The 27,142-nt window shown below is 39.7% G+C and overlaps 1 protein-coding gene across 3 annotated transcripts in view; it reads left to right on the top strand.

The window, feature by feature from the left end:
* The window catches only part of usp45 (ubiquitin specific peptidase 45), a 159,295-nt gene that overhangs the window by 89,533 nt on the left and 42,620 nt on the right, over positions 1-27,142 (top strand). For all 3 annotated transcript variants that reach the window (XM_043685574.2, XM_043685585.2, XM_043685569.2), the window contains exon 9: positions 27,021-27,108. In XM_043685574.2, coding sequence (XP_043541509.2) covers positions 27,021-27,108 — 88 coding nt within the window. The remainder of the gene's footprint in view (positions 1-27,020; positions 27,109-27,142) is intronic.

Below are 27,142 nucleotides of genomic sequence, written 5' to 3'. Positions count from 1 at the left end.
ATTCCCAGTGTTGGTCTTCTAAATCTTCTTTCACATGTTCCCAATGCGTTTAGATTCTTCCTTAAATGCGGAGACTAATACTGTATGCAATACTATCGATGACATCTCGCCAATGTCCTGCAGAACTGGAATATAGCCTCCCTACTTTTGTATTTGCTCCCCAATAAAAAAAAAATTAGCTTTCCTAATTACGTGTACCTGCATACCAACCTTCTGGTGATTCATGCACTTGGACACTGAGATCTCTCTGCAATTTAAAGCTCTGCAATCCTTCACTATTTATGCAACATAGTTCTATTTTATTCTTTGCCCACTGTCTTCTCCTATCTGTATCCCTTTGTAGCCTCTATTTTCTTTTCATAACTTATCTCTGTTTTAGTAGCAAATTTAGCAACCAAACCTTTGATCCCTTCATCCAAGTCATTCATATAAATTATCAAAAGTCTAGGTCACTACATTGATCAACTGGTTTCATCTTGCCAACCAGAAAATAACATATTAGCACCTACTCTGTGCCCCAAGTAGGTAACCAATTTTCTCTCCTTGCTATTATATAACACCACAAGATTTTATTTTTTACAATAATCTTTGTGATACCTTAATCAATGCTTTATGGAAATCTGCATACCGTCTTCCCTATGAACAACATTTTGTACTGGTGCAGTACCAGATAAATTGACCATATGTCCTACCAATCAGATTAAACAACACGTTCCTTTAGTTATTTGGAGAAAGCAGAGTGCAGATAGCCTACATTTCCAAAACCACAAACAGAATATCAGCTGTTAGATATAATTCGGTGATTGGGATACACTTGATAAACAAACTTGAGAGTGTTAATAGATACAGTAACAATTAAATAAAAATCCTCAGCAAGCTCAGAAGTGACATATGTTCATATGCATGGACACAGTTACATTTTATTCAACACTGTGTAATGCTTTCAAGAGTTTTGCAGCAAGGTTAAAAACTGAAAAAGAAAAATTCTTGTCAGTTCAGTCATTTCAAATTGAAAACAGACTGAGAGACTTTAACCGCACGCTCCTAATGAGGAGTGTAGAATCACTAACAGCAACTTGTGGATCTTTGTGTTTAATTATGCATATGTGGATGCCAGACTTTAGTGTTAATTTCATAGAGTAATAATGGCAAATGCTGACAGATTTACTCTCATTCGTACAGCAAAATCCAGACCGGTATTATTTCTTAATATGCCAGGTATAGATCTGTGAGTTTGACATCAGTGGTGGTGAGTTGTTGGGGGAATTCTGCATGCATTTGGAGAGTCAAGGAATGATTTTAGGATAGTCAGCATGGCTTTGTACGAAGGAAATTGTGTCACATTGGTACAGATATAGTATAGGTGAAAGGAACAGGCTCATTTGATTCATGTTTCTTTTTTCTATTAAATACTATAGTGTGTGAGTTTTTATTAACTCATTAAATGTCTGCATTTTATTAATAATATAGAAATATTGAGGTATTTCTACATTAACTATTAACGTTGTCCATGACTCAATTTTCTGAAAGTTCTTATGCTGAAACTGTGTTCAATCCCAAAATTCTGAACTCTTAATTCTGCCTATTTTGTATCAACTTATGAATGGTCCTAACACTACCATTTTTGGTCTTGAAAGGTTCCCAGTCCAGCTTAGATAACCCTGGAAGAGTGAGGTATCTCAAAGATTTGGAAACCAGGTGAAGGTAGCTACTACTTGCTGTTAGATTATAGTAGCAACCTGAGTGGCATTGTTTATCTGGATTATGTTCTGTGGTGCTGAGATTTTTTACCTTTCAGCTGCTTGGCTCAGGTCCTTTTGTTACTTGCAGTATAAAATTTGCCAGTTATAGGAAGCTATTGCACTGGTAAGAAGCATAAGCTAAACAAGATTCAAAGCATTTTTATTAATTTACCAGTGGAAATGGGTCATAGACAATGCAAGCACTTTTTGCCTATCCCTAACTCGCCTTGGTAAGATGGCGGTAGGCCGCCTTAATGAACCATTGCAGCCCATGTGTTGTAGTCAAACCCAGAGTGTTACTGGGAAGGGGATTTATGGACTTTGGTCCTGAGACAATTAAGGAATGACATTATATTTCCAAGTTAGGATGGTGTGTGGCTTGGAGGAATTGAGCCCTTTTCGGAATACATCTGATACCCTTGTTCTTTTAGATACATAAGATCTCAAGTTTGGTCGGTGCTGTTGGTGAGTTATTCCAGTGCATTTATTCTAATGATATGCACTGCTTCCACTGTGCCTTCCTGAGAGAGGTACTAAATGCTGTTATGATTCCAACTGATGTTATTCCCAGACTGAAATCTAACTCGATTGGATCAGATTTTGATTTTTTTGGTTTTAATGAGACAGCCTTAATTGAAGCACAAACATGCAATCATGCAGATTGTGATTTAACATTAAATCAGAAGGTTATTACACAAAAGATACTGTGATAAAGTAGAATGAACAAAGCTATTTAATATAACACAAACTTAAAAATTTTAAAACACATGGTAAAATGCAATTCGTTCATGCTAACAACACTATAGCACTCACACCAAAAGAATTCCTTTTCCTTTTGCATCATTGGGCTTAATTTAACTGTTGTTTCAATTTCCTGACTTAAGAATAAGATTTCCTCAGACTGGCACCTTCACACAACTGAGCAGATCCTCTTTTGCTTTTTATAATGCTAACAATACAAATTTCATGCTGTCCTCGGCATGGGGTCATCCAAAATAGTCTGCACTTTCACCTTTCCAGTGCTATTTGGCCTTGCCCCACAACGTAGCCCAAATAATTCACTATTATCATAGAATCCCTACAGTGTGGAAGCAGCTATTGCTTTGGCAAATGAACTCTTAGCCATATTTACAACCAAATTGTTCTTCTATAGCCAATCAAGCAGTTAGTTAAATAGTATAAATATTTTTCCAGGTTTGGCTAAAACAGCCACATTGTTGAAATAAACAAGAATCAATAATTTATTGGCTATTTTTGCAATGTTGCTAGTACAACATTTGGACTGATAAAATCCTTCAGGTGTTACAAAAGTCAATATTTTTCTTGTGCTGTATCAGTCAATAGAACTTGCCAATATCCTTTTAGCAATTCAAAATTATGGCAAGTCATGCTTGTCTAATTCATTCAGTGCAGTCCTCCAGCTTTGGAATAGGACTTGAGTTCTTGTTGCCACATTTATTTTATGACATCCATACAGAATCTTTCTGATCCATCTGGTTTCCGCCCCACGTCAAGAGTTGAACTCCATCTATTATTGACTCGGATCAGTGATGTAACGAAAATAGTCTCTTCCTACGCTTGAGCTAATCTGTCTGGATTGAGTCTGCAGGATGCTCTTTTTATGGAAGTGTATTCTACACATTAGCATTATGAACAGCCAAAACAATATTTTCCAGGCCTATTCCCATATCTTGATTTATAATTCTGTAAGAGTCTTCGTGAGTCAACCTGGTAGTTTTTTGCAAGGTAAAACATGATGCTATTTCACTTTTGAAGCTTTTCTATGTTTTCCAACCTAATTATTAGAAGATCAACTTTTGAATTTTCTGAATACTTCTTTAATTGCTCTGATAATTCTGTTCCACTCACTATTTCTTTCAAGGTCATACAATTATGTACGATGGGATTAGTTTGGAATGTCTTCATGATCAGCACAGACGTGGTGGGCCAAAGGACCTGTTTCTGAGTTGTACTGTTCTATGTTCTATCTTGAATACGTTTTCTCTTATCACTTCTGTCATATGACATTCACTGTATCTTTCCTCTCTGTGACTTTGTCGTCTGCGTTCATTCGCCAATGAGTATGATTTGTTCACCTCGGAAATTCTGTGTCATTGGTCATGGGTTCTGTGAATCCTTATATGGCTGATGACCCTGATCTGAGAGCCACATCTCCAACCAGACTTTTGGCAGATGTTTCTGTGAGATGGAATTAGTCCTTCTCGAGATTGCTGGCATTCCTTTCTCAGGTTTCTTTTCCATACTTGGAGTTGTTTCTTTATACAGGGTGTTCCTCCAAGTTAATATCTACTGAGTGTGGGTTTCCCAGGCATTGATGTCTATATTGCACTTCTTGTGGTAAACCTTCAGGGAGTCTTTCAAGCACTTCATTGGTCCTCCTCTGTGTAAAATGCTTGCCTGGAGCTGGATGACGATGATTACCTTTGGCAGTTGGCACTCAGGCTTCCTAAAAATGTTGCCACCCCAGTGAAGTTTGTTTTAGACTGTCATGGCCTCAGTGTTGACGCTATCAGCTCCCTTAAGGAAGCTGATGCGAGTATACCTGTCATCCCAGCTGATGTGGAGAATTTGTCTCAACAATGTTGATGGTACTTCTCCAAGACCTCGAACTAGTTTCTAGAAATAGTCCAAGCTTTGGAGCCATACAGAAGAGTCAGAATGTCAACTGCCTTACGCACAACGGTCTTGGTATCAGTTGGGATGTCATAGTCTTTGAAGACTGTCATCCTTAAGTGTCTGAAGTCATTGCTCACGGATTGGATGCAGTGTTGAATCTTAACAAGAATGTTAACATTAGTTGAGAATTGCATCCCCAGTTAGAAAAATGTTGTCTGGGAGGATTTCCTCATTGATCCGAACAGAGGGATAGACTGGAACATGCCTTGAGATGGATTGGTAAAGGACTTGAATCTTCTTGAGGTTGAGACTAATTTTATAGGTAGTCTACCACAAAAGTATTAAGCAAGGCTTGAAGGTTCTCTTCCTAGAGAGCAAAGATGTTGTAATCTGCATACTGAGTAATGGAGGTGTTGTTTTCTTCATGGAATTCAACTTGTTCAATTTGCTTGCTTGACTCATGTCTTGATCTGAGAGAATTCTGTCATATTTCTTTCGGTAAGGACTGTTGCTAACATCTTGTCTTGGAGGAGATGGATGATGTTTAATGAATTCTTCTGGACATCCGGCCTTTGAATGGGTCTTTCTTAGTACTTTCTGATTGTTGAATCAAAACCCTCTACAGCCCATGCCCCTGAGCATGAAAAACAATGGCAAAATCACCACTGACAAAAACAGTCAGAGAAACAGCTCAGGGTGTTGCAGCAGTCAATGGGTCAAGGGTCTGCCTGCTTCCAGGTGGAATGTATATGACTTGACAATACAAGTGCTACATCTGAAGATGATTGTTGGGAGTGAGGGAGGCTGGTCATCAATGAGCTATGGCAGGTACAAACTTTTAACTTCGTACTGTGCAGTCCCGGCAGAAAGGTGCACTCTTTATAAGATCACCAAGACGAAGGGAGTCCAAGGGCTGAAGGAGATGGAGTGTGGGCTTGTGAAAGTTGGGATTGTACGTGAACTGCACTTTTCTAACTCACCAAAATAGGTGACAGTCTGCTTGATTCACTGTTCAGGGCATAGTCTTGATTAATCAGAGTCAACCTACCTGGTTTAAAATTTAACCAAGGCTTGGCAGTTGATTTTCAATCATCATTAGCTGATGCATTTCACACCGGTGTCTCCTGCAATCAGTCGGCTTGTTAAGCAAAGAGCACTCTCCCCTCGTGCAGTATAAATGTTGACTATCCTCTTATGCCCAGTTCTTTTCCCAGTACTTATGATTTGTCCTGACGAGTGCAAGATGAAAAGCTTTGACAAAACCTGACTTGTTTCAGCAATACACAAAAAATAAAACCTCAGAAACTCAGACACCATCATCACCTGAAATGAAATGATTTTACTGCCACAATTTTGACTTGAAGCATTAACATTAGGACAAAGGGGCATTGAATTACTGGTCAGTGAGGTAGTGGAATTGAAAGTATAGATGGCATAATATCAGAAATATAATGTGATATTAGGGAAGGCTTTTTTCCTCTCTTAAAAGAATATAACTGAGGAGTATTCTATGCAGTTCTGGAATCCATATTATGGGGGAATTTGATTGCACTGGAGAGGGTGCAGAGGTGATTTACCAGCATGTTGCTTTGGCTCGAGAATTTTAGTTATCGAAGAGAGGTTGGATAGACTGGGGTTGTGTTCTTTTTAGCAAAGGAGACTAGAGTGTGGGAACGTGACTGAGATGTATAAAATTTAAAGGGGTAGTGATAGTGTAGTCAGGAATGAACCTTACCTGTTAAGAGATCAGTGATTTCAATTAAGGAGATTTTGAAGAGTTGTGAGGAAAATCTTTTTCACCCATAGCATGTTCAGAATCTTGTACTCACTGTCTTTAAGGGTGGTAGAGGCTGCAACACATAATATTTATGAAGTATTCAGATGTGCACTTGTGGTACCAAGACATGCAGGTTTCTGGGCCAAGTGCTGGAAAATAGGATCAGTTAAGTGGTTTTTTTTGACTGGCACAAACTCGATTCCTGAAAGACCTTTTTCTGCGCTGTAGAACTCTTTGACTCTCTGAGATCGATGAAAGCCATGTAGAGTGATTAGTATTTGTTCCTGGCATTTCTCTTGGAGTTGTTGTGCAGTGAGAATTATGTCCTTAGTCCCACAGTTTGGTCAGAAGTCAGATTGGGTTTTCAGAAGGATTTCTTCAGAGACTGGGAAAAGGTGCCTATCAAGGATTTGGGTGATGATCTCCCTGGCAATGGTGATTGTCGAGTTTTCTCTGTAGTTCCCACTTGATTTCTCAAACATATCCTCATTTACTATTGTATCGTGGTTTAGGAGTCCTCTGAAGTTTTCTCTCCATCAAAGGCTGATGTTTTCTCTGCCTCTTAAAAGGGTTCCGGACTTGTTCTGTACCACTTTGAGGCCCAGGATGTTGGGTCCATATACAGTATTGCTTTGGTGGCACTGAAGAAGCCCCTGGTGTCATGCTTGTTGGCAAGTAGTTGTAGCTCCTTAGCTTTCTCTGTCCACCATTGGTTCTTGATTTTCCTAGTTCTTCTTTGTACTCCACATTTGCTGTTTAATGAATTCTTCTCTTTGCCTTGCTGGTGATGTAGTTTGGCCAGGCACCGAGAGCTTTCCTTGCCTTGTCAATAAGGTCATGGATGATATGGTCATTCTCATCGAGCCAGACTTGGTGTTTCTTTATCTTGTATTTGATGGATTTTTCTTTTTGTAGATTTACTCCACTCCATTAAAATGAAAAGTTTGGAGATTTTGCAGAAGACATTGTTGGAGGTTCACTTGCTTGCTTGGCTCTTGAAGCCACTCAACGTTGAACCTTTTCTGAATTGTTTCTTCATCTTCAAGTACTTTCTGGTGGTATTTGATGGACATAGAGGAACAAATGACAGTGGTCTGTCCAGCAGTCCTCTGCACTGATTATCGCTTTGGCAGTGAGGACATCCTTTCAGTGTCAGTACAAAATGATGACTTTTTTATTCATTTGCGAGAGGTGGGCGTTGCTGGATGACCAGCATTTATTATTCTCCCCTAGTTGCCCTTGAGAAGGTAGTGGTGAGCTGCGTTTTTGAACTGCTGCAGTCCACCTCCTGTGAGTTGACCCACAATTCCATCAGGGAGATAATTCCAGGATGTTGACCTAGCAACAGTGGAGGAATATTGATATATTTCCAAGTTGGTGGTGATGTTCCCATGTATCTGCTCCCCTTGTTGTTCCAAATGGGAGAGGTTGTGTGTTTGGAAGGTGCTGTCTGAAAATCTTTGGTAAATTTCTGCAGTGAGTCTTCTATATAGAACATACGGCTGTTACTGAGCATCAGTCGTGAATGTTTGTGGATATGGTGCCAATCAAGTGGGCTGCTTTGCCCTGAATGGTGTCAAATTTGTTTGAGTACTGTTGGACCTGCACTTATCCAGTCAAGTGGAGAATATTCCATCACAGTCCTGACTTGCCCCATGTAGATGATGGATAGGCTCTGGGAGTCAGGAGGTGAATTTCTCGCTGCAGTATTCCTAGCTTCTAACCAGCACTTATAGCCACTGTGTTTCTGTGCTTATAGTCACTGAGTTTCTGTTCACTGGTAAACCTCAGGATGTTGATAGTGAAGAATTTTGTGATGGTAAGCACCATTAAATGTCAAGGGGCTGCAGTTAGATTGTCTCTGATTGTTCATGGTCACAGCTTGGCATCTGTGTGGTGCATATGTTAGTTGCCACTTGTCATCCCAAACTTGAATATTGTCCAGATCTTGTGGCATTTGAACATGGACTGCTTGAGTATCTGATAAGCTGCAAATGGTGTTGCCCCCACTTCTGACCTTATGATGAAGGAACGTCATTTATGAAACAGCTGGTTAACTCAAGGACACTACCCTGACGAAACCTGCAGAGATGTCCTAGAGCTGAGATGACTGACCTCCAACAACCATGTGGTATGATTTCAACCACTGGAGAGTTTGCCCCTGATATTCACTGATTTCAGTTTTGCTTGATGGGCTCCTTGATGCCACACTCAGTTGAATGGAACCTTGATTTCAAGGGCTGTCACTCTCAGCTCACCGATGTAATCAACCATGTGCCAGTGCTTTAATCGCAGATGCCTCCAAAAAGACTGAGTAAGTCTTTTTGGCAGAACAATGTGTTGGTGATAATTAGCTACTGTGAGCTAATTGGAGTTGTAATTCCTGACTTCTTTTATAATGGCTCCTTTCCAGAGTAGGGAGTCCTTTCCAACGCTGTCTTTATAGACTGCAAGGACAATAATTTTACTTTCCTTAGGGATGTTGGTGAATATGGTATCCAGACTGGAGTAGAAACCTTCTTTAGACTTACCAGTAGCATCAAGGGCTGGGGCATTGGGACTCACACCTGTTGTCTGCTCATTCTTGTCAAGTTGTTCATGGAGAGTTATGAGCCGATTGTTAATGATGTGTTTGTTCATGATGGCAAATCTAATTCCATGAATCTTTGGGTTTTCCTCTTCAGAAGAAGGTGTAATTTGCCTGCTCTTTGAGTCTCCTGCAGGGCAGCTACATCAGTGTTGAAGTACCTGAGGGCACTTCTCTGTTCCACTTAATTGTTCTGCTCATCCGTGAAGGTTTGTACTTTCCAGGTTCTAAGATTGAGTTTGACTTCATTTTCAGACTGCAGGTTGATGAGCCCACTGGATGCAATTTTCCAGCCAGGTTGCAGATGGGACAGACAATCTTAGCGCACAATTGTAGCCCCATCCCCATGTAGGGTCAGCAGAGTGGACCTTGAAAAGGGCTGCTCAGTCAGTAAGAAAGCTTCTAAAACTCTCACCTATTCCTATTCGAAGAGTGAAATAACTGAGTCAAACTCCACCACCAAAATGCCAGTCTAAAGCTACATACTTCCATATCTCTCAATATTGTCCCCGTCACCTCTTGCCAAGTTTTGAGTGCTTGTATTTAGTGGGGAGATGGGTTGAATTCTCTAGGTATGCACCTTGAAATGGACATCTTTTAATGTATGAGTGCTGTTGCCCATCAGCAGGCACATGGTCATTGTCAGTTCCAGTGGCAAGGAAACCTTGACACTGGGAACCTCTCTACTGCTGCAGCTTTCATCTGCTGTCACAGCCATTGATATCACATAAATATATTCTGTCTAAATGACCTTTGTGGACCTGTTTTGAATTGTGCTTTGTCTGACCTTAGTGTCATGGGTGAGCCTGCCAGGAGTTAAGAATTCATTGATTAGGAAGCATACCTAATTGCAAACAGTAACAGAGAAATTCCTCTATGCCAATCATTAGGGCATTCTTGGCAATAAGCTCTGATCACAGTCTTCAAAATTTGATGCCATCTTTTCAATTCTGCTTGAGACTTTGAGCGATAAGGGAGTGCAGGTAAATTGTTTCATTAACAGATGCCCTCGACCTTATGGGATACATCCTAGCATATTAAAGTAAGTAGCTACAGAAATAGTGAATGCACTGATAACGATCTTCAAAGAGTCCTTAGATTATGGAAAAGTCCCAGAGGATTGGAAAACAAGAAAGAGGTCATAGAGATGTACAGCATGGAAACAGATCTTTCGGTCCAACCCGTCCATGCTGACCAGATATCCCAACCATAGGCCAGTTGGGTTACCACCTGTCATTGGAAAAATGTTGGACTCTGTTCTAAAGCATGTAATAGAAGAGTGTTTAAAAATTCATAATATGGTCAGCGGAACGTATGCCTGACAAATTTAGTAGAATTCTTGGAGGAGGTAACAAATAGGATAGATAAAAGCAGAAGCAATGGATATAATATATTTGGATTTTCAGAAGTCATCTGATAAGGTGCCACACATTAGGCTACTTAATTAGTTAAGAGTCCAAGTGTTGTACATTAGTGTGGATAGAGAATTGGCAAATCATTAGAAAATAGAGAGTTGGGATAAGGGACATATTTTAAAGATAGCAACTTGTGGTATGCAGGAATCAGTGCTGAACCCCACAGTTATTTACAATATATATTAATGACTTGAATGAGAAGAGTGAATCTACTATTGAGAATGTCTATAGCCTTAAAACCTGTCTTTCAACATTTAGACTAAAATGTAATGCTGAATTATAGAACACATTTGTTGCATGCTAGAAAGTAGACAGGACAGGCCGGGAGGCTCAGAAAAAGGTGGGGGACTTGAGGTATGCAGAAGTTAAAAACATTTGTGCCCACCAAATGATAACAGGATGCTCTAAGACAATTAAGAATATTTGCCTTAACATCAGTGAATCTGTGTAAACAGGACATCAAGTAATAGCATTCACGGCTGTTCTCTTGTGAAATTAATGAAAGAGTTTAATTCTGACCCTGAAACAAAACTTGGTACTATCAAAAGTCTTGTAATTGATGGTCAGGTCCTGTCAATTATAATGGATTCTCATAGCCCCTTGCAAGCAAGGCAGACACAGAGAAGAAACATCTTTGCTGTTACAAGACCCTGATTTGAGAGTTCAAAAGGACACTGGAGAGAGAGAGACCATTTTAGTGATGAGGTTGTTGAAGCCAATAGAAAATCTATGGATTGAATTCAATTGCATTTTGGGACTTTATGATGATATTGAGTAGCTATTAGCAGTTATTAAATACAAACTCTGTAAAAGGTAGTGTTGATGAAGCTTTAACTTACTTGCTGTTCTTGCAAACCATTCTATAGACCTTACAGACTGCCCCACTGTCAATTCTAACTAATCAGACCTTATGTCTCGTTTGAATTTGAATCACAACCCTGAAAAGAAAGCATGTTTAATTCAAAGACTCATGAATCAGTTTAAGTGCAACCTTACGGTAACATCTCAGCCTCAGGTACAGAATGATTCAGAGTTTAAAAAGCAGGAGTCTGCTCCGAGCTTAGAAATTATTCTAGGCCTAACATTGAAGAGATTCTGGCACAATGTATTGGGAAGCCATTTTATGGTCAAAAGTTTGCTCTTCTTGCTAAGAAGCCATTTTCTAAAACAAGTGTATCTGACATGTGAGCTGTGCAAGGTTACCTTATGAACTCTCGAATTAGCTCAGACTCTTTATGATAGGAGTTTATCTTGCTCGCAGGTGCTTAACTCAGTTGAGTATGTTTTTCCCACCTGATGAATGGCTTAGGGCCTGTAGGAGTGGTTAGTCAAGCGTACCTGTCAATTAACTTCCTTACGAATTATTGTCTTTCGCTGTTATCTTTGAGGAGAAAGTGAGGTCTGCAGATGCTGGAGATCAGAGCTGAAAATGTGTTGCTGGAACAGCGCAGCAGGTCAGGCAGCATCCAGGGAACAGGAGAATCGACGTTTCGGGCATAAGCCCTTCTTCAGGAATTCCTGAAGAATGGTTGGTTTATGTTATAGGTATCAGTGTTATGTTGTAACAGTGATGCTGTTGGTAAATAAAGGAGATGACTAAAATTAAACGAATCTGTCTGTAAGAGGTTTTTTATCCCAGACCTCCAAAGAGTACGATCTCCGTGAGTCCATAAGGGATTCCCTGAGCCATCTCAAATCTGTACTTTCACACTATAGCCAAGTTTGCAGATGACACAAGAATAATTTGAAGGCAAGTCATGAGATTGACACAGTCTAAACAATGTTATAGAGAGATTAAGCAAGTGAGCAACATTTGGCAGATGGAATATAATGTGGGAAAATGCAAGCACATTTATTTTGACATGAAGAATAGAGCAATCAAATATTATTTAAATGATTACAGAAAGTTATAGAACAGAGGGATTTTGTCCACGGATCACAAAAAGCTAGCATCCAAGTTCATCAGGTAATAAGGTAGATAAATTGCGGAATGGGACCATTCAGCGCAGCCACTTTGGCGCGGTCTGTTTGCTGCAGCCCATTTTTGCCGCAGACCCATTTAGGTGCAGAACTATTTCGGCGCAGCTCATATTTATTCCTTTTCAGGCTTAGTTAAAAGCATTAATGAAAGCAATAAAAATAATGTTTACTCTCTTTCGTTAAAATGTTAAAAACAAAAAAAAAAGTTAATTATGAAAAATCTAAAATATGACGTTTATTCAAAATTATGGGAAATCCCTCGTAAATACTCCACATCATTTCTCTCACTAAATCTTCTTCCGAGTGCTTCCCTGAATTTCTTTAATTTCAACGGAATATCGTGCCCTGCTACGAGATGCACATAGTAAATGTCCCTTCCTCTCTGAACTTTCGTAAACTGTCAATAAATTTCCAAATAACTGAATGTTCCACTCCAAGTTCGCATTGTAATCTCCTGTGGGCAGCTTCTGCATGATTGTTTGTTCTGTCCTCATTGTTTAAAGTTTGATTAGATTAGATTAGATTCCCTACAGTGTGGAAACAGGCCCTTCGGCCCAACAAGTCCACACCGACTCTCCGAAGAGCAACCCACCCAGACCCATTCCCCTACACCTAACACTGTGGGCAATTTAGCATGGCCAATTCACCTAACCTACACATCTTTGGATTGTGGGAGGAAACCGGAGCACCAGAGGAAACCCACGCAGACACGGGGAGAATGTGCAAACTCCAAACAGACAGTTGCACAAGGCGGGAATTGAACCTGGGTCCCTGGCGCTGTGAGGCAGCAGTGCTAACCACTGAGCCACCGTGCTGCCCATTCTTTAATATAAATTCCGCATTCCAATTGAAATAAGCGGTGGACGCCATTTCCTCTGCGTAACCTTCTACCTACACAGTTATCCTCGAACCAGTCCAGCAGCGGTTGCAGTTCATCTGGAAGCGCATCAGCCAAATGTTCATCAATGTTTTCAATAGGAATAAATGGAACACCAATTATCATTTTAGCTCTCAAAGAAAATTCCAAGTCTTGCATTTATTGGGCGGCACGGTGGCACAGTGGTTAGCATTGCTGCCTCACAGCGCCAAAGATCCGGGTTCAATTCCCACCTCAGGCGACTGACTGTGTGGAGTTTGCACGTTCTCCCCGTGTCTGCGTGGGTTTCCTCCGGGTGCTCCGGTTTCCTCCCACAGTCCAAAGATGTGCACGTCAGGTGAATTGGCCATGATAAAATTTCCCGTAGTATTAGGTAAAGGGGTAAATGTACGGAAATGGGTGGGTTACGCTTCGGCGGGTCGGTGTGGACTTGTTGGGCCGAAGGGCCTGTTTCCACACTGTATGTAATCTAATCTAATCTAATCTAAAAACATTGATGCGCTTCTCGGGTGAACTGCAATGATGTTGAGTATTTACAAAGGATTGCCCATAATTTTGAATAAAGGTCATATTTTGGATTTTTCGTAATTAACTTTTTAAAAAATTTTTTGTTTTTAACATTATTATTAAAGAGAATAAATGTTATTTTTATTTTTATTGCTTTTATTAATGCTTTTAACTAAGCCTGAAAAGGAATAAATGTGAGCTGTGCCGAAATAGTTCTGTGCCTAAATGGGTCTGCAGCAAAATGGGCTGCGCCAAACAGGCCGCGCCAAATCGCTCGCACCAAAATGGCTGCGCCGAATATCCTAAACCAGGCAAATGGACTGTTGGCCTTTAGTTTAAATAGAACGGAGTATAAATGTAGAAAGGTTTTGCCAAACTGTACAAGACACTCGTCGTACTATAGATTGAATACTGTGACCATTTTTGGGCCTTTACCTAAGGAAAGATATACAGGTATACTGGCATTGGAGGTACTCCAGATAAGGTCAATAGGTTGAGCTATTACTCATTAGAATTTAGATGAATGAGAAGCAAGCTTATTGAAACATACAAGATTCTTAGGGGACTTAACAGACTAAATGTGGAAAGGTTATTATCTTTTGTGGGGGAATTTTGGACCAGAGTACGTAATCTGTTTAAGGGATCATATGGTAAATATGAATATATAACAACAAAGTAATACATGTTGGGATGTTACGTAAGTATAAGGTCTATGTTGCATGCTTGAGTCAGCCTTGCATAACTGCAGTCTGTCAGATGACAAAAGGTGAAGAAAGATGACCACGGCACAATATGAGGGTCTGCAGCAATCCAGAAGGCAATTGTGGCAGAGCCTGATTGATTAAGGGGATATAATGTAGGCTTAGTGCCATTGATTATGCTAATGTAATGGGAATAGAGCATAGCTTTTAAAACAACATAACTTTAGAGTACTCTCGCTATTCAGGGGCTTTCAGGGTTGTCTGCTCCGGTGGCCATAACTTTTGTTTGCAAATAAAGGCTTACCATCTTGAGGAATCCTCTACGTCTCCTGGTCATTCCTAAAAGGTGCTATCAACCAAAACAATCACAAATTTAAGTCCAAAATAAGGAGGCATTTCAGACAGTAATGAATCTTTGGATTCGTTAGAAGACTGTAAAGGCTGGATCATCAAGTATATTCAAGGTTGCGATAAACAGATTTTCCACCAGCAGAGGAATCGAGGATCATAGGGAAAAGGCAGCTAAGTGGAGTTGAGGATCATCAGACCAGCCATGATTTCATTGAACAGCAGAGAATACTCAATGGGCTAAATGGCCTATCTCTGCCTCTACATTTTATGGTCTTGTATGTCCTCTATAGATGTAATTACCCATCTGTGCTCATGCCAAATATATGTCTCAGGCTTTTTGTATATTCTTAAATGTAAACCTTATATGAAATGGTCTGGCTAATCCACATAGTTGTGCTGTACTGCAAATGTACCTGCATCGGTTGAATAGAAGCTAACCCATTTAAGTTTGTTTTATTCATTCACAGGATGTGGGTATTGTTGGCTAGGCCAGCATTTATTGCCCATCCTTAATTGCCAGACCAGATGAGGATGACAGTTTCTTTAGTGGACATTAGCGAAACAGATGGTTTTTTTCCAACAGTCGGCAATGGATTTGTGGTCATCATTAGGCTCTTTTAATTCTAGATTTTATTTTATTCACATTACACCATCTGCCATCGTGCGATTTAACCCAGGTCCCCAGAACATTACCTGAGTCTCTGGCTTAACAGTGTAGATCGAGTATGGCACTGGAAAAACACAGCAGGTCAGGCAGCATATGAATAGCAGAAGAGTTGATATTTCATCAGGACTGGAGGATCCTGCCCAAAACATCCACTGTCCTGTTTCTCAGATGCTGCCTGACCTGCTGTGCCTTTTCCAGCATCACACACTATCTACTCTGACTCTCCAGCATCTGCAGTCCTCACTATCTCCTCTGGATTAACAGTCCAGTGATAATAGCACTAGTCCATTGCCTTTGTTAAGAAATCATCTCCACAATCCTATACTCAATAATTTTGCAGAATAATTTCTTTTCTGATATATTGACTGCTTCTGGAAAGTTCTGTTCATTACCTAAATTAGTTTACCCTGCTAGGTACATCTTCAAATTCATATTTGTCTAACTTAATTTCCTTGACGTAAATCTTAGTTGATTGTGCTCTGATTTTTTTTTCAGTGTTTTGCAACAGCACCTCTAATAATAGATTATAGTACTTTCCCTCCTACTGATGTCAGGTTAAATGGTCTTGTTTCTCTCCTCCTCTTTTATTAAATAATAGGGTTATATTTCCTATCTTCCAAATCATTCTAGCATATTATTCTAAGATATAGCACGTTTTGGAAGATTCAAACTAATATACCCACTATCTCTATAGCTAAGTATTTTAAACCCTAAGGTGTAAGCCATCAGATCCAAGGTTGTCACTGTTTTACTCATTTTTCAGAGGAGAATCTTGGTGTTTGTTATAAGTATTTCATTCTAGAAGAAAGACACAAACAACTAAGTATTTCACCAGGCTGCAGGGTGTGAGAAAATAGGCAATATGGTCCACATCTTCCGTAACTGTGCTATGGTTCAATAGGATTGAGCTCTGATTATGCCATTTGTCCCCTCTAACCTTCTCTGCCATTCAGCAAGGTCATGGTTGATCTGATTGTTGCATATAACAATTGATGTGACTGATGTTTACCTGCATTGCATGCGTACTTGTTTAATACATAATTAATGAAAAATTTAGTGCATAACACAGTGGTTGCAATTAATGACATTTGAGTCTTTTAAAATATTCACAGAGCATTCTTATGTTGCTACTGATGTGATAATGTTTATACCTCACTCCCCAATAACGTCAGCACACGCTGTTGAAAAGTTATAACTTCTGTAATGTGCAAGATCTCTTTGAATTTGTTAAAGTTAGGGTCTCTGCAGCAGGATAGGTTGTTTTTGTAGTAAGCTGCTGAGTGTCTGGTACTAATCCATGCGCTGTTAATTTTATTAGTGTTACAGCTGGCAAATGTTATGTTGGGGCAGATTGTGTACATTGCTACAGGGCCCTTCTGTTTGTTTTCCACTATATTGAATTTTAGGATTGCTGACTTCTGACTGATCAGATGAACAAGTGATTGACACTTCAATTAGTCATTAAGCACTTACAATAAACTTTAAATAAAAATAACACCAATATTCCTGTTGATGTTTGTCTTCATATCAAAGAGAGAATTCTTCGTAAGTCCTTGTTTGCTAACTTTGAATATATTAATCTGTTTATTGCTAAAAATTGCCTTCTTTCTGTTTTGCTTTTTGTATAATCATTCCTTTTCTGCTGTTATCTTACAGTTTCATTTTTTTTCCCTTGTTGTAATCCTTTTCTTCATTCTTGATCACATTTTCAACACCATACATATAAATTGCCTAGCCTTGGTTTTAATCATATCATTTTTTTTTGTTATTCACAAAAACCTTTTTATGTTCTGAAATGAAGATGTTTAAAATATTTTGTGTTCTGTTTGCCATTCTATAAACGGCACTGTGATCATAACCTAAGTTAGCCAAGCTTGAAAAGTTTATTTTCAGGCCTTATTCTTTTAAGTGTGGATTGGTTGGGAAAAACACAAAGATTTGTTTCTCATTCTCTCAACTTTAAAGCAGCACCTCAAAGAAAAAAGGGCATAAAATAAGTGAATTGAATGATTTGTGTTACTGCAAGTGGTATAGTATTTAAGGAGATATCACAAATCTGTAAACTACTTTATAGACTCAGATCTCTGTCAGGTACATAGATATGAATCTCAAGCAAAAGATTTGTAATAAAAGTAAGAAGTACCTTTTGTACACGAATGAGAGATTGTGGAGTGCACGTTTAGGGCTTGCTGGACAAGTTTGCAGAATGTGTACTGCTCACACGGCAGATAAACACCAACTGGGATCAAAAACAGACTGTTTTGGAAAGAGAAACATAGGGTGGAATCTAAGAAGCCCCTGAACAACATGGGTGATGGTAACAAATGGGGCGGAATCACACTACAAGTTCAGAATACTCTATCTTAATGTCGGAAACAACCTGTTGCATTTTATAAGCAAGAACCTGACATTGGGGTTAGATTCTCACTAGCAGCAGTGAGCTATCTATTAATGGAGGACTATTGTTATTGACGTTATTAAGGACATGAGAACTAGGAACAGACCTCAAACCTGCTTCGCCGTTTAATATAGTCATGCTGTTCATCTTGGCCTCAAATTCACTTTCCTGCCCAGTTCCCATAATTCTTTAATTTGTTACAAATTGAAAATCAGTCTGTCTTAAATTCATTCAGTATCCCTAGCACTCTGGGGTAGTGAATTCCACAGATTCACAATGATTTGAGAGAAGTAACTTCTCCTCATCTGTGTTTTAAATCTGCCAGTCCTAATCCTAAAACTATGACCTCCTGTTCTAGATTGCTCCACCAGGGTGATCGTCTTCTCTTTGTCTACTTTGGCAATCCCCTTTAGCACCTTCTATGCCTCAATTAGATTTCCTCTTGTTCTTCTAAACTCTAGCCAGTATAGACCTAAACTGCTCAATCTGTCTTCATTAAATGAGCCTATTATCTCTGGAATCAATCCAGTGAACCTTCTCTGAATTGCACCAATTCTATTATAAGTTCTGTCAATTAAGGGGACCAAAACTATATACAGTATTCCAAATGAGGTCTCACCAATACCTTGTACAGTTGCAATAACACTTGCCTATATTTATACACCATTCCTTTAGCATTAGATGCCAAAATTCCATTTGTCCTCCTTATTAGCTGCCAAACCTGCCCTTCACATCTTTTTCAAATCTTTCTCCTCTCACCTTTAAAAATATGCCCCCCTACTTTTGAACTCCCCCACCCTACCGAAAAGACCCTCGTCATTCAGCTTCTCTATGCCCCTCATGATTTTATATACCTCAATAAGATCACTCGTCAACCTCTTCCACTCAATTGCAAAAAGTCCCAGCCTATCCAGTCTCTTCTTATAACTTAAACCTTCCATTTTCAGCAGCATCCTGGTAAATCTTTTCTAAACCCACTCCAGTTTAATAATATCCTTTCTATAATAGGGCGACTAGAACGGCACACAGTGCTCCAGAAGAGGCCTCACAACTGTCCTGTGCAATATCAACATGTTCCAGCTCCTATACTTGAAGATCTGAGCAATGAAAGCAAGCATGCTAAATGTCTTCTTAGCCACCCTGTGATGCAAATTTCGAAATATTACGTACCTAAACCCCTAGGTCCCTCTGTTTTACACTACACATGGCCCTACCATTAGTTCTATAAGTCCTGTTCTTTTTCATATTACCATATTGTCCAAATTAAATATCATCTGCCACTCCTCAGCCCATTGACCCAATTGATAAGATCTCTTTGTAATCTTAGATAACCTGCTTCACTGTCCACTAAAATACCAATTTTGGTGTCATCTGTAAACTTACTAATCATGATGCCTCATTCAAATCATTTATATAAATGACAAAGAAAAGTAGACTCAGCACCAATCCCTCAGGAACACTGTTGGTCACAGGCCTCCAGTACAAAAAACCAACCCTCCATTCCCACTTGGCAAGCTCACCCTGAATCCCATGTGATCTCATTTTAGTTATTAGTCTACCATGCAGAACCTTGCCAAAGGCTTTACTAAAGTCCAAGTAAACAATGTCTACCGATCTGCATTCCTCAATCATTTGGTTACGTCATGAAAAATCTCAATCAAGTTTGTGAGATATAATTTTCCTTGCAATATCATGCTTTTTTTTTCTCTAATTCATGCATGAGGACACCCAGATTCCTTTGCTTCGAAGCATTTTGAAGTTTCTCTCCATCTAGATAATTGACTTTTCATTCATCTGATCATAATTAATAATCTCATACTTAGCTCTTTAAACTCCATCTGCCAAATTTGAGCCCATTCCCCTAACACAGACATATCCAATTGTAAATTTATTGATTGTTTATTGCAACTTGCCTTTCCACTTATTTTAGTGCCAGCTGCAAAGTTGGCTATAGTACATTCTAACCCTGCATCCAAGTTAGTAATATAGATTGTAAGTAGTTGGGGATCAAGGACCGAACTCCGTGGCAAAAAGATCCTTGTCCAAACTTTCTGCTTTCTGTTATTTAGCCAACTTTCTAACCAAGCTAATATATTACTTCTAATCCCATGTGATCTTTCTTGTGTTAAGCTTTTGCATGACAGCTGACCAAATGCACATGTCGCCTCATTAAAGAGAAAGTGATGGTGTAGTAGTATTGTTGATGTATTAGTAACCAGAGAGACAGATAATAATCTGTGGACCCAGGTTTGAATCCCACCACAGCAGATGGTGAAATTTAAATTCAGTAAAATCTAGAATTAAAAGTCTAAACACCATGATATCTTAATTGATAATTATAAAAATCCATTGGTTCACTGATATCCCTCAGGGCAGGAAACTGCTCTCTATCTGGTCTGGCTATCGTGTGGATCCAGACCTACAGCAATGTCCACTGAAATAGTCTATCAAGCCTTTCAATTGTTTCAGCCACTAAAAAGGTAAAAAAGGAATGAAACTGGATGGACCACCTGGCATTGTTTAAGGTACTTAAAAAAAAGGCAAACACAGCCCTGTTGACTGTGTAAAATCTTCCTTGTTATCATCTGAGGGCTAGTGCCAATATTGGTACAGCAGTCTCTGTCTAATCTAGTCATGCTCATGAAATAATGTCTCTCGTATAACGTTTTCAGACTGCACCATCACCATCCTTGGGTTTGTGCTGTCCCATTGGCAGGGCAGACTGAGCAGATTTGGTACAAGATTAGAGTGGTGATAGAAAAGCACAGCAGGTCAGGCATAATCTGAGAAGCAGGAAAATCGATGTTTCGGGCAGGAGCCCTTCATCAGGAATGCTGCCTGACATGCTGTGCTTTTCCAGCACCACTCTAATTTTGTCTCTGAGCTCCAGCATCTGCAGTCCTCACTTTTGCCTGAGCAGATTTGGTGGCACTATGATATACAATCCTCAACATTGACACCAGACTTCATAAAGACTCATGACATAAGATCAAACATGGGCAAGAGAACCTCCTGCTGATGGCCAAACATTTACCTTCTACTGATGAAAAGTACACCATGTTGTACGTCACTTGGAGGAGATACTGAGGCTGACCAAGCTGGTCAAGTCGTAAGGGATGTAGCTGCTGGACTGGATGTTTGACAGATCGTGAAACCTGACATTGCCCTTGCCATCTAACTCCCACAGGTACTTCTCCCCATGACAGTATCAGTATGAGGGGACACCACACAGTCCTTCTGGAAGCACGGTCTTTCTGGAGACATTGAAAATACTCTTCAACAAGTTGTGTGAATCCAGCATCTCAAAACTGGGCATTCGTGGCATGCCATGGGCCATTCGCAGCAGCCAAATGATATTCCAAAGCATCTACAACCTCATGTACTGGTATATTCCACCACTCTACCATAACCATCAAGTCAGGGTATCAACCCTGGTTCAAAGAAGAATGCAAGAGGACATGTCAAGAACAGCACCAGTCATTCTTAAAACTGAGATATCAACCTAGGTGATCCTCCAGAACAGGACTACCTGCATGTCAAAGTCCATAGCCGTTAGAATATCAAGTACCGGCTAATCCTTGATATTATAGTACTAGCTAGTGATTAACAAGGCCAGAGTGCTCTCTAAGCTGCACAGCCACTCCAAGGTTCAGTGAATGACGTCCCGATGAATTGACCTCCAGTGTTAGAAGTTGCTGCTGCGCAAGGACTTTATAAGTCCATAGACCAAAAAGAATTTTGAGTAAATACTGTACAGGACCCAGCAATCCCATAAGCAATAGATCAGATCTAAGTTCTACAGTAGTGCCAAATCCAGTTGTGAATTGTGGTAAACAAGTAAACAACTCGCCGTGCAAAAGATAAAGCTGAGGTATTTGCATCTCTCAGGAGGAGGAGGAGGCAGCACAAACATCCCTGTTCTCACTCATGGGGTATCAAGCACATCAATGCAAAAGATAAGGCTGAAGCGTTCACAGCAATCTTCAGCTTGAAGTGCCAATTAAATGTTCCATCTCTATCTCCTCCACATGTCCACAGCACCATAAATGCTAGTCTTCAGCTAAATAAGCTTACAGCGCATAATAGTGTCCAGAAACAGTTGGAGGTACTTGATATTGTAACAGCTATGGACCTTGACAACATGCCTGTAATTGTACTGAAGACTTGTGCTCTAGAACTTGCTGCACCCTCAGCCAACATGTTCTGGTACAGTGTAAAACTACACAACATTCAGCATGAACTGCCAGTGTCATTCAGATAGACAGGGGTTTGATATGAGCTCTGAGAAATTGCTTGATCGGAATAGGAATGGTCATAATTGAGACATTGGGCTCATTTTTGTCCTGAACCTAATTGCAGTAGTGTGTTCCTGACTTGTTTTTGGTCAGAGCAAACCAATTATGAGCCATTGGATTTGCAGTCAGTTAGCAAGCCATGCTGAATTTGTCAAAAAGCATTTCTAATCAAAGGGCCCCAGAATACTTCAATGGTTCTTTTCATTGTTTAAAATTTGGAATTGCCTTCTTAAGGCAGATGTGAGACACCGTTTCTATAAAGGATTGATAATCCTTGGAAGTCGGTTCCTAAAAAAAAAAAGGTTGACAGCATACTAAATTCTATTTCAAAGTGGTGGCTGTTGTTTCAGTGCACCATCAGTGGTTTTATATTGTATTTCAGAGAAAATGGTTGGTGGCTTGAAATTGAATATTATGGTTCAGCATTGCGGCTTTCAATTTAATTTTCACAGTAGAAAAATGCAAACGACATTGTTAAATCCATACCTTCACGTTTGAGATAATTTATCATAGAATGTTATTACTATTAACAGCAGTTCAACCTGTTCTGTCATGCTACTGCTGGCATTGCACAACAGGTTGTGGTGCTATGGCACTGGCTTCCATATGTCATCACATCTGTGAATGTTGTATTTAGCAAACATTCTAGGGTCCTTGGCTAAAGCAATGATCTTGCTTGCAGCAAGTGTTCAAGGAGAAAAGAGTGTATACACTTGACTGTCAGATATCTGTGTATTTAATGAATAGCTGGAAACCAATAGTATGTTTTTTTGGAATTTTCTCCATATGGAATTTTGAAGTTCACAAATATATAGCTATTTTCCAGTGGTTTGAAATGTTATTTAGCAATATTGTTTTTAAAAAGAAGTGCATTGGTAAGGAGTAAAATACAATAAGTAGTGATTGTAACATTACAGCTGTGATAGAAATACTGCTTTCACAATGTTGTTCGTGAATTCCAGAATATTAACTGAATGTGAAACATTAATATATGTCAACATCAAGATGATGTGTAACTTGGATATGATGGAGTACCAGCTGCTTTGTGAGTCTTGTCTTTTTCAATGATAATTCTTACAAATTCTTGCAGTCTATCTACGCAATCACCTGATGAAGGAGCTACGAAAGCTAGTGCTTCCAAATAAACCTGTTGGACTACAACCTGGTGGTGTATGATTTTTAACTATCTATGCAGTCTTTCTTACATACTGTAGTCATTGGTGACACGGAGAGAGTATTGATCCAGTGATACAGAAAATTTTGAACAAGTAATTTTTGTTACATGAATGGATGGTTACTTGATAGACAAGCAGATGAGGCAGATAGTATGGGAGTTCACTGAGTAGATTTTGCTCTCCAACTCCTGTCAGTATTCAGTTATAAATACTGTTAGGAATGATGTATCTTTCCAGATTTGCAACCAAAGCCGAGTCCACAGCAAACCTCTCAGCTATTAAAACTGCCAGGAGAAAGACATAGAAAGTAATAGCGATATGAGATTCTATAACTAGAGGGCAGATGGGTCTTGCAACTGTAGATGTGATTCCAAGGTGACATGTTGGTTCCTTGGTATCAGTGTCAGGGTGTCGCTGAATTCAGTTGCATTCTGAGACAGGACTGTAATAAACCAGAAGCTGTGGTCCATATTGGTACAACAGTATAACTAGCCAGATGGATGAGGTCCAGCACGTCGATTTTAGAGAACTATTATTTTCGGAAGAAGATTAGCAAGTAGGACCACAAAAGTAGCAGATCTGGATTATTTCTGGTTCCATGTGCTAATATGTGTAAAAGTAGGAGGATAGAGCAGAGGAACAAAGGGAAGAGCACGAGGGTTCTTGAGAAATTTGGTTCCTGAGGAAGGGCTTTTGCCTGAAACGTCAATTTTTCCAGCTCCTCGGATGCTGCCTGATCTGCTGTGCTTTTCCAGCACCACTCTAATCTTAACTCTAATCTCCAGCATCTTCACAACCCACTTCTGCCTTCTTGATAAGTTTCAGAGAAAATTTACCAAATGTCTCCAGGGCTTATGAATTTTAGCTACAAGGTTAGGTTGGAAAAACTCTGTTTCTTCTCTTTGAATCAAAGGAGATTAGGTGGTGATTAAGAGATGGGCAAGATTAAGACAGGTTTAGCTAAGGTATAGATAGAAAAACTGTTTTTCCCAGTTAGTTGATGATAAAACATTAAGGGAACACTGATTTGAGGTTTTGGACAAGAGATGATTGGAGGATGAGAGTAAGATTTTTTTTACACCCTAGCTCGTAGTGACCTTGAACCCACTGAGTACACAGTAGGTAGAAACCGAGAAAATTGATCTTATAAAGAAATTTATTGAGCACCTGTGTGAAGGAAACTTTTTTTCCTTCTTGCGTGAGATGTGGATGGCGCTGGCAGGCTCAGTACTTTTTTGCCCATGTCTAATTTGCCTTGAGTTGAATGACTGAGAAGACAGTCAAGAGTTCACAACATTGTTCCATGAATGATTCTGTGAATGCATGGCTGAAATGATGGTGCAGAAGGAAAGGTTTAGATTCCTGAGGTATTTAGACCAGTTCAGAGATGCTGGGACCTATGCAGTCTGGAAAGGTTGTACTTCAACAGGGGCAGGAATAACATCTTTGTGCGATGTTTCGATGATGTTGGGAAGAGTTGTCAGGGAAATGAGGGCTAGGATGTTGTATGAAGAAGGAAAAATGAGTTGTACAAATGATTGGGAGAAATAATGGCACTAGCATAAAAAAATAGTGAAGTGTTAGGCAAAGTCTAGCTAAGTAGAAATTGACTAAGATCCAGTCCAGGGCTGGAAATGTGTTGCTGGAAAAGCGCAGCAGGTCAGGCAGCATCCAGGGAACAGGAGAATCGACGTTTCGGGCATAAGCCCTTCCGAAACGTCGATTCTCCTGTTCCCTGGATGCTGCCTGACCTGCTGCGCTTTTCCAGCAACACATTTCCAGCTCTGATCTCCAGCATCTGCAGACCTCACTTTCTCCTCTAAGATCCAGTCCAGGTGTACAATGCCGATAGTAAATGCATGGAGCATCTTAAATGTGATTGGTGAGCTTGAGTGTAAATAACTGTCTGGGAACCTGTCATAGTATTAATAAATACTGGCCTCAAAATAATAAAGGACAGGACTGAGTAATACATAACCCATTTACATGGTGTTCAGAATAGATAATGAAAAAAAGGAGGTTGCAAGGTTGATAAAGGAGAATATAACTACAACTTGTATAGTCTATGTGTAGTATGTAGCACCTTTAATGTAATGCAACTTTCCAAGTAATTTCACCAGCTGTAGATATTTTTAATCAACCTGTTCAGATTTGATACGATATATACACCTGAAGCAGGTGGGACTTGAACCTGATAACTAATTTGTTAGAGCTTATTGAGGAAGTTTCAACCAGACTAGATAGAGGGGAAAGCGAGGACTGCAGATGCTGGAGATCAGAGCTGAAAAATGTGTTGCTGGAAAAGTGCAGCAGGTCAGGCAGCATCAAAGGAGCAGGAGAATCGACGTTTTGAGCATAAGCCCTTCTTCTTTATGTTAAAGGTGCTACATATTACACATACACTATACACTATAGATAGAGGGGAACCAATAGATGTATGTTGTGTTTGCACTTGCAGAAGGCATTCGACAAGGTAGCTCAAAGAAGGTTGAGTCACAAGATAAGAGTCTGTGGTGTTGGAGGTAGTACATTGGCATGGATAGAAATTGGCTAATGGTCAGGAAACACTAAGTGGGGATAAAGGATCCTTTTTCAGGTTGGCACCCTGTAACCGTTGGGATTCCACAAGGATCCAAGCTGGGACCACAACTGTTACATTACATTAATCACTTGAAGGAAGGAAGCGAATGGAATGTAGCCAGATTTTTAGAAAACATAAAATTAGGTAGACATGGAAGCTGCAAGAAGGATACAAACAGTTTTCAGAGAGGTATTGATAGGTTGAGTTAGCAAATGGAGTACGATGTGGGCAAGTGTGAAGTTCATTTTGGAAAGCAGAGAAAAACTACAGAAAGCTGCAACATTAAGGGAATTGGGTGCACTTGTGCATGGAAACACAGAAAGGTGGCACACAGGTGCAGCAGGGAATCAAAAAAGCTAATGGAATGTTGGCCTTTATTTCAAGGGAGGTGGAGTATAAGAATAGGGAAGTCTTGCTGCAACTGTACAAGGTGCTAGTGAGACCACATCTGGGCTACTGAGAGCAGTTTGGATCTCTTTATTTAAGGAACGATATTGTTTCATTGGAGGAAGTTCAGATAAGGTTCACGAGGATGATGCCTTGTATGGAGGGATTGTCTTATGAGCAAAGGCTAAACAGGTTGGGACTGTACACAGTGGAATGTAGGAGAGTGAGAAATGATCTCATTGAAACATATTCTTAAAAGGCTTGACATGGTAAGTGACAAGAGGATGTTTCCCCTTGTGAGAATGCGTAGGACCAATAGGCATAGTCTCAGAATAAAGGAATGCCATTTTAAGACTGAGATGAGGAGGAATTTCTTTACTGAGGGTTGAGAGTTCTTAGAGCTCCTTGTGCAAGACCCTTGTGTAATTTTATGGCTGAGATATATGGATCTTGTTTTGGAGGGAAATCCAGGGTTATGGGGAAAAGCCAGGAAAGTGGACATGAAGAATGTCAGTTCAGCCATGATCATATTGATTGGTGGAGCAGGTTTGAGGGGCAAAATGGCCTGCTTCTTATTTCTTATAGTATTATGGTCTAGCAGGTTGGTTTGAAAGTACTTTCATCCAGCTTTGATGAACTGAAAAATAATCAGTCTGCTGTAAACAAAACCTACTCCTAAACCAGTTGGCAAAACTGGTCAACAAACTGTAATCTGGAATTATAACCACATTGCCTAACAAACACTGCAGAGAATTATTTTTAAAACAGGTGAGAAATGTCCTGATGGTCTGTGAATAAAAAAAAAAAATTGCCTTTTGTAGATGCTTTTCAAAATCATATCAGCCCATGGAAGGGAATCCCAGATATTGAAATCAGATGATGAAACTTGAAAATCTGTACTCCTTTTTTTATCACCATATTGATATACTTGTCTGCCCAACAGAGCACCACACTTCAGAGGGTACCAGCAGCAAGATAGCCAGGAATTGCTTCACTATTTGCTGGGTGCCATGCGGATTGAAGAAACTAAGGTAATACGTGAAATTCTCCTCTATTGGAACCTTA

The sequence above is a fragment of the Chiloscyllium plagiosum genome, unplaced genomic scaffold (assembly GCF_037043375.1).
Source record: "Chiloscyllium plagiosum isolate Xiang-an unplaced genomic scaffold, Cpla_swu_hap1 HiC_scaffold_3, whole genome shotgun sequence".
Taxonomy (NCBI): domain Eukaryota; kingdom Metazoa; phylum Chordata; class Chondrichthyes; order Orectolobiformes; family Hemiscylliidae; genus Chiloscyllium; species Chiloscyllium plagiosum.
The sequence above is the reverse complement of the archived record's forward strand: the minus strand, read 5'-3'. Positions and strand labels throughout refer to the sequence as shown.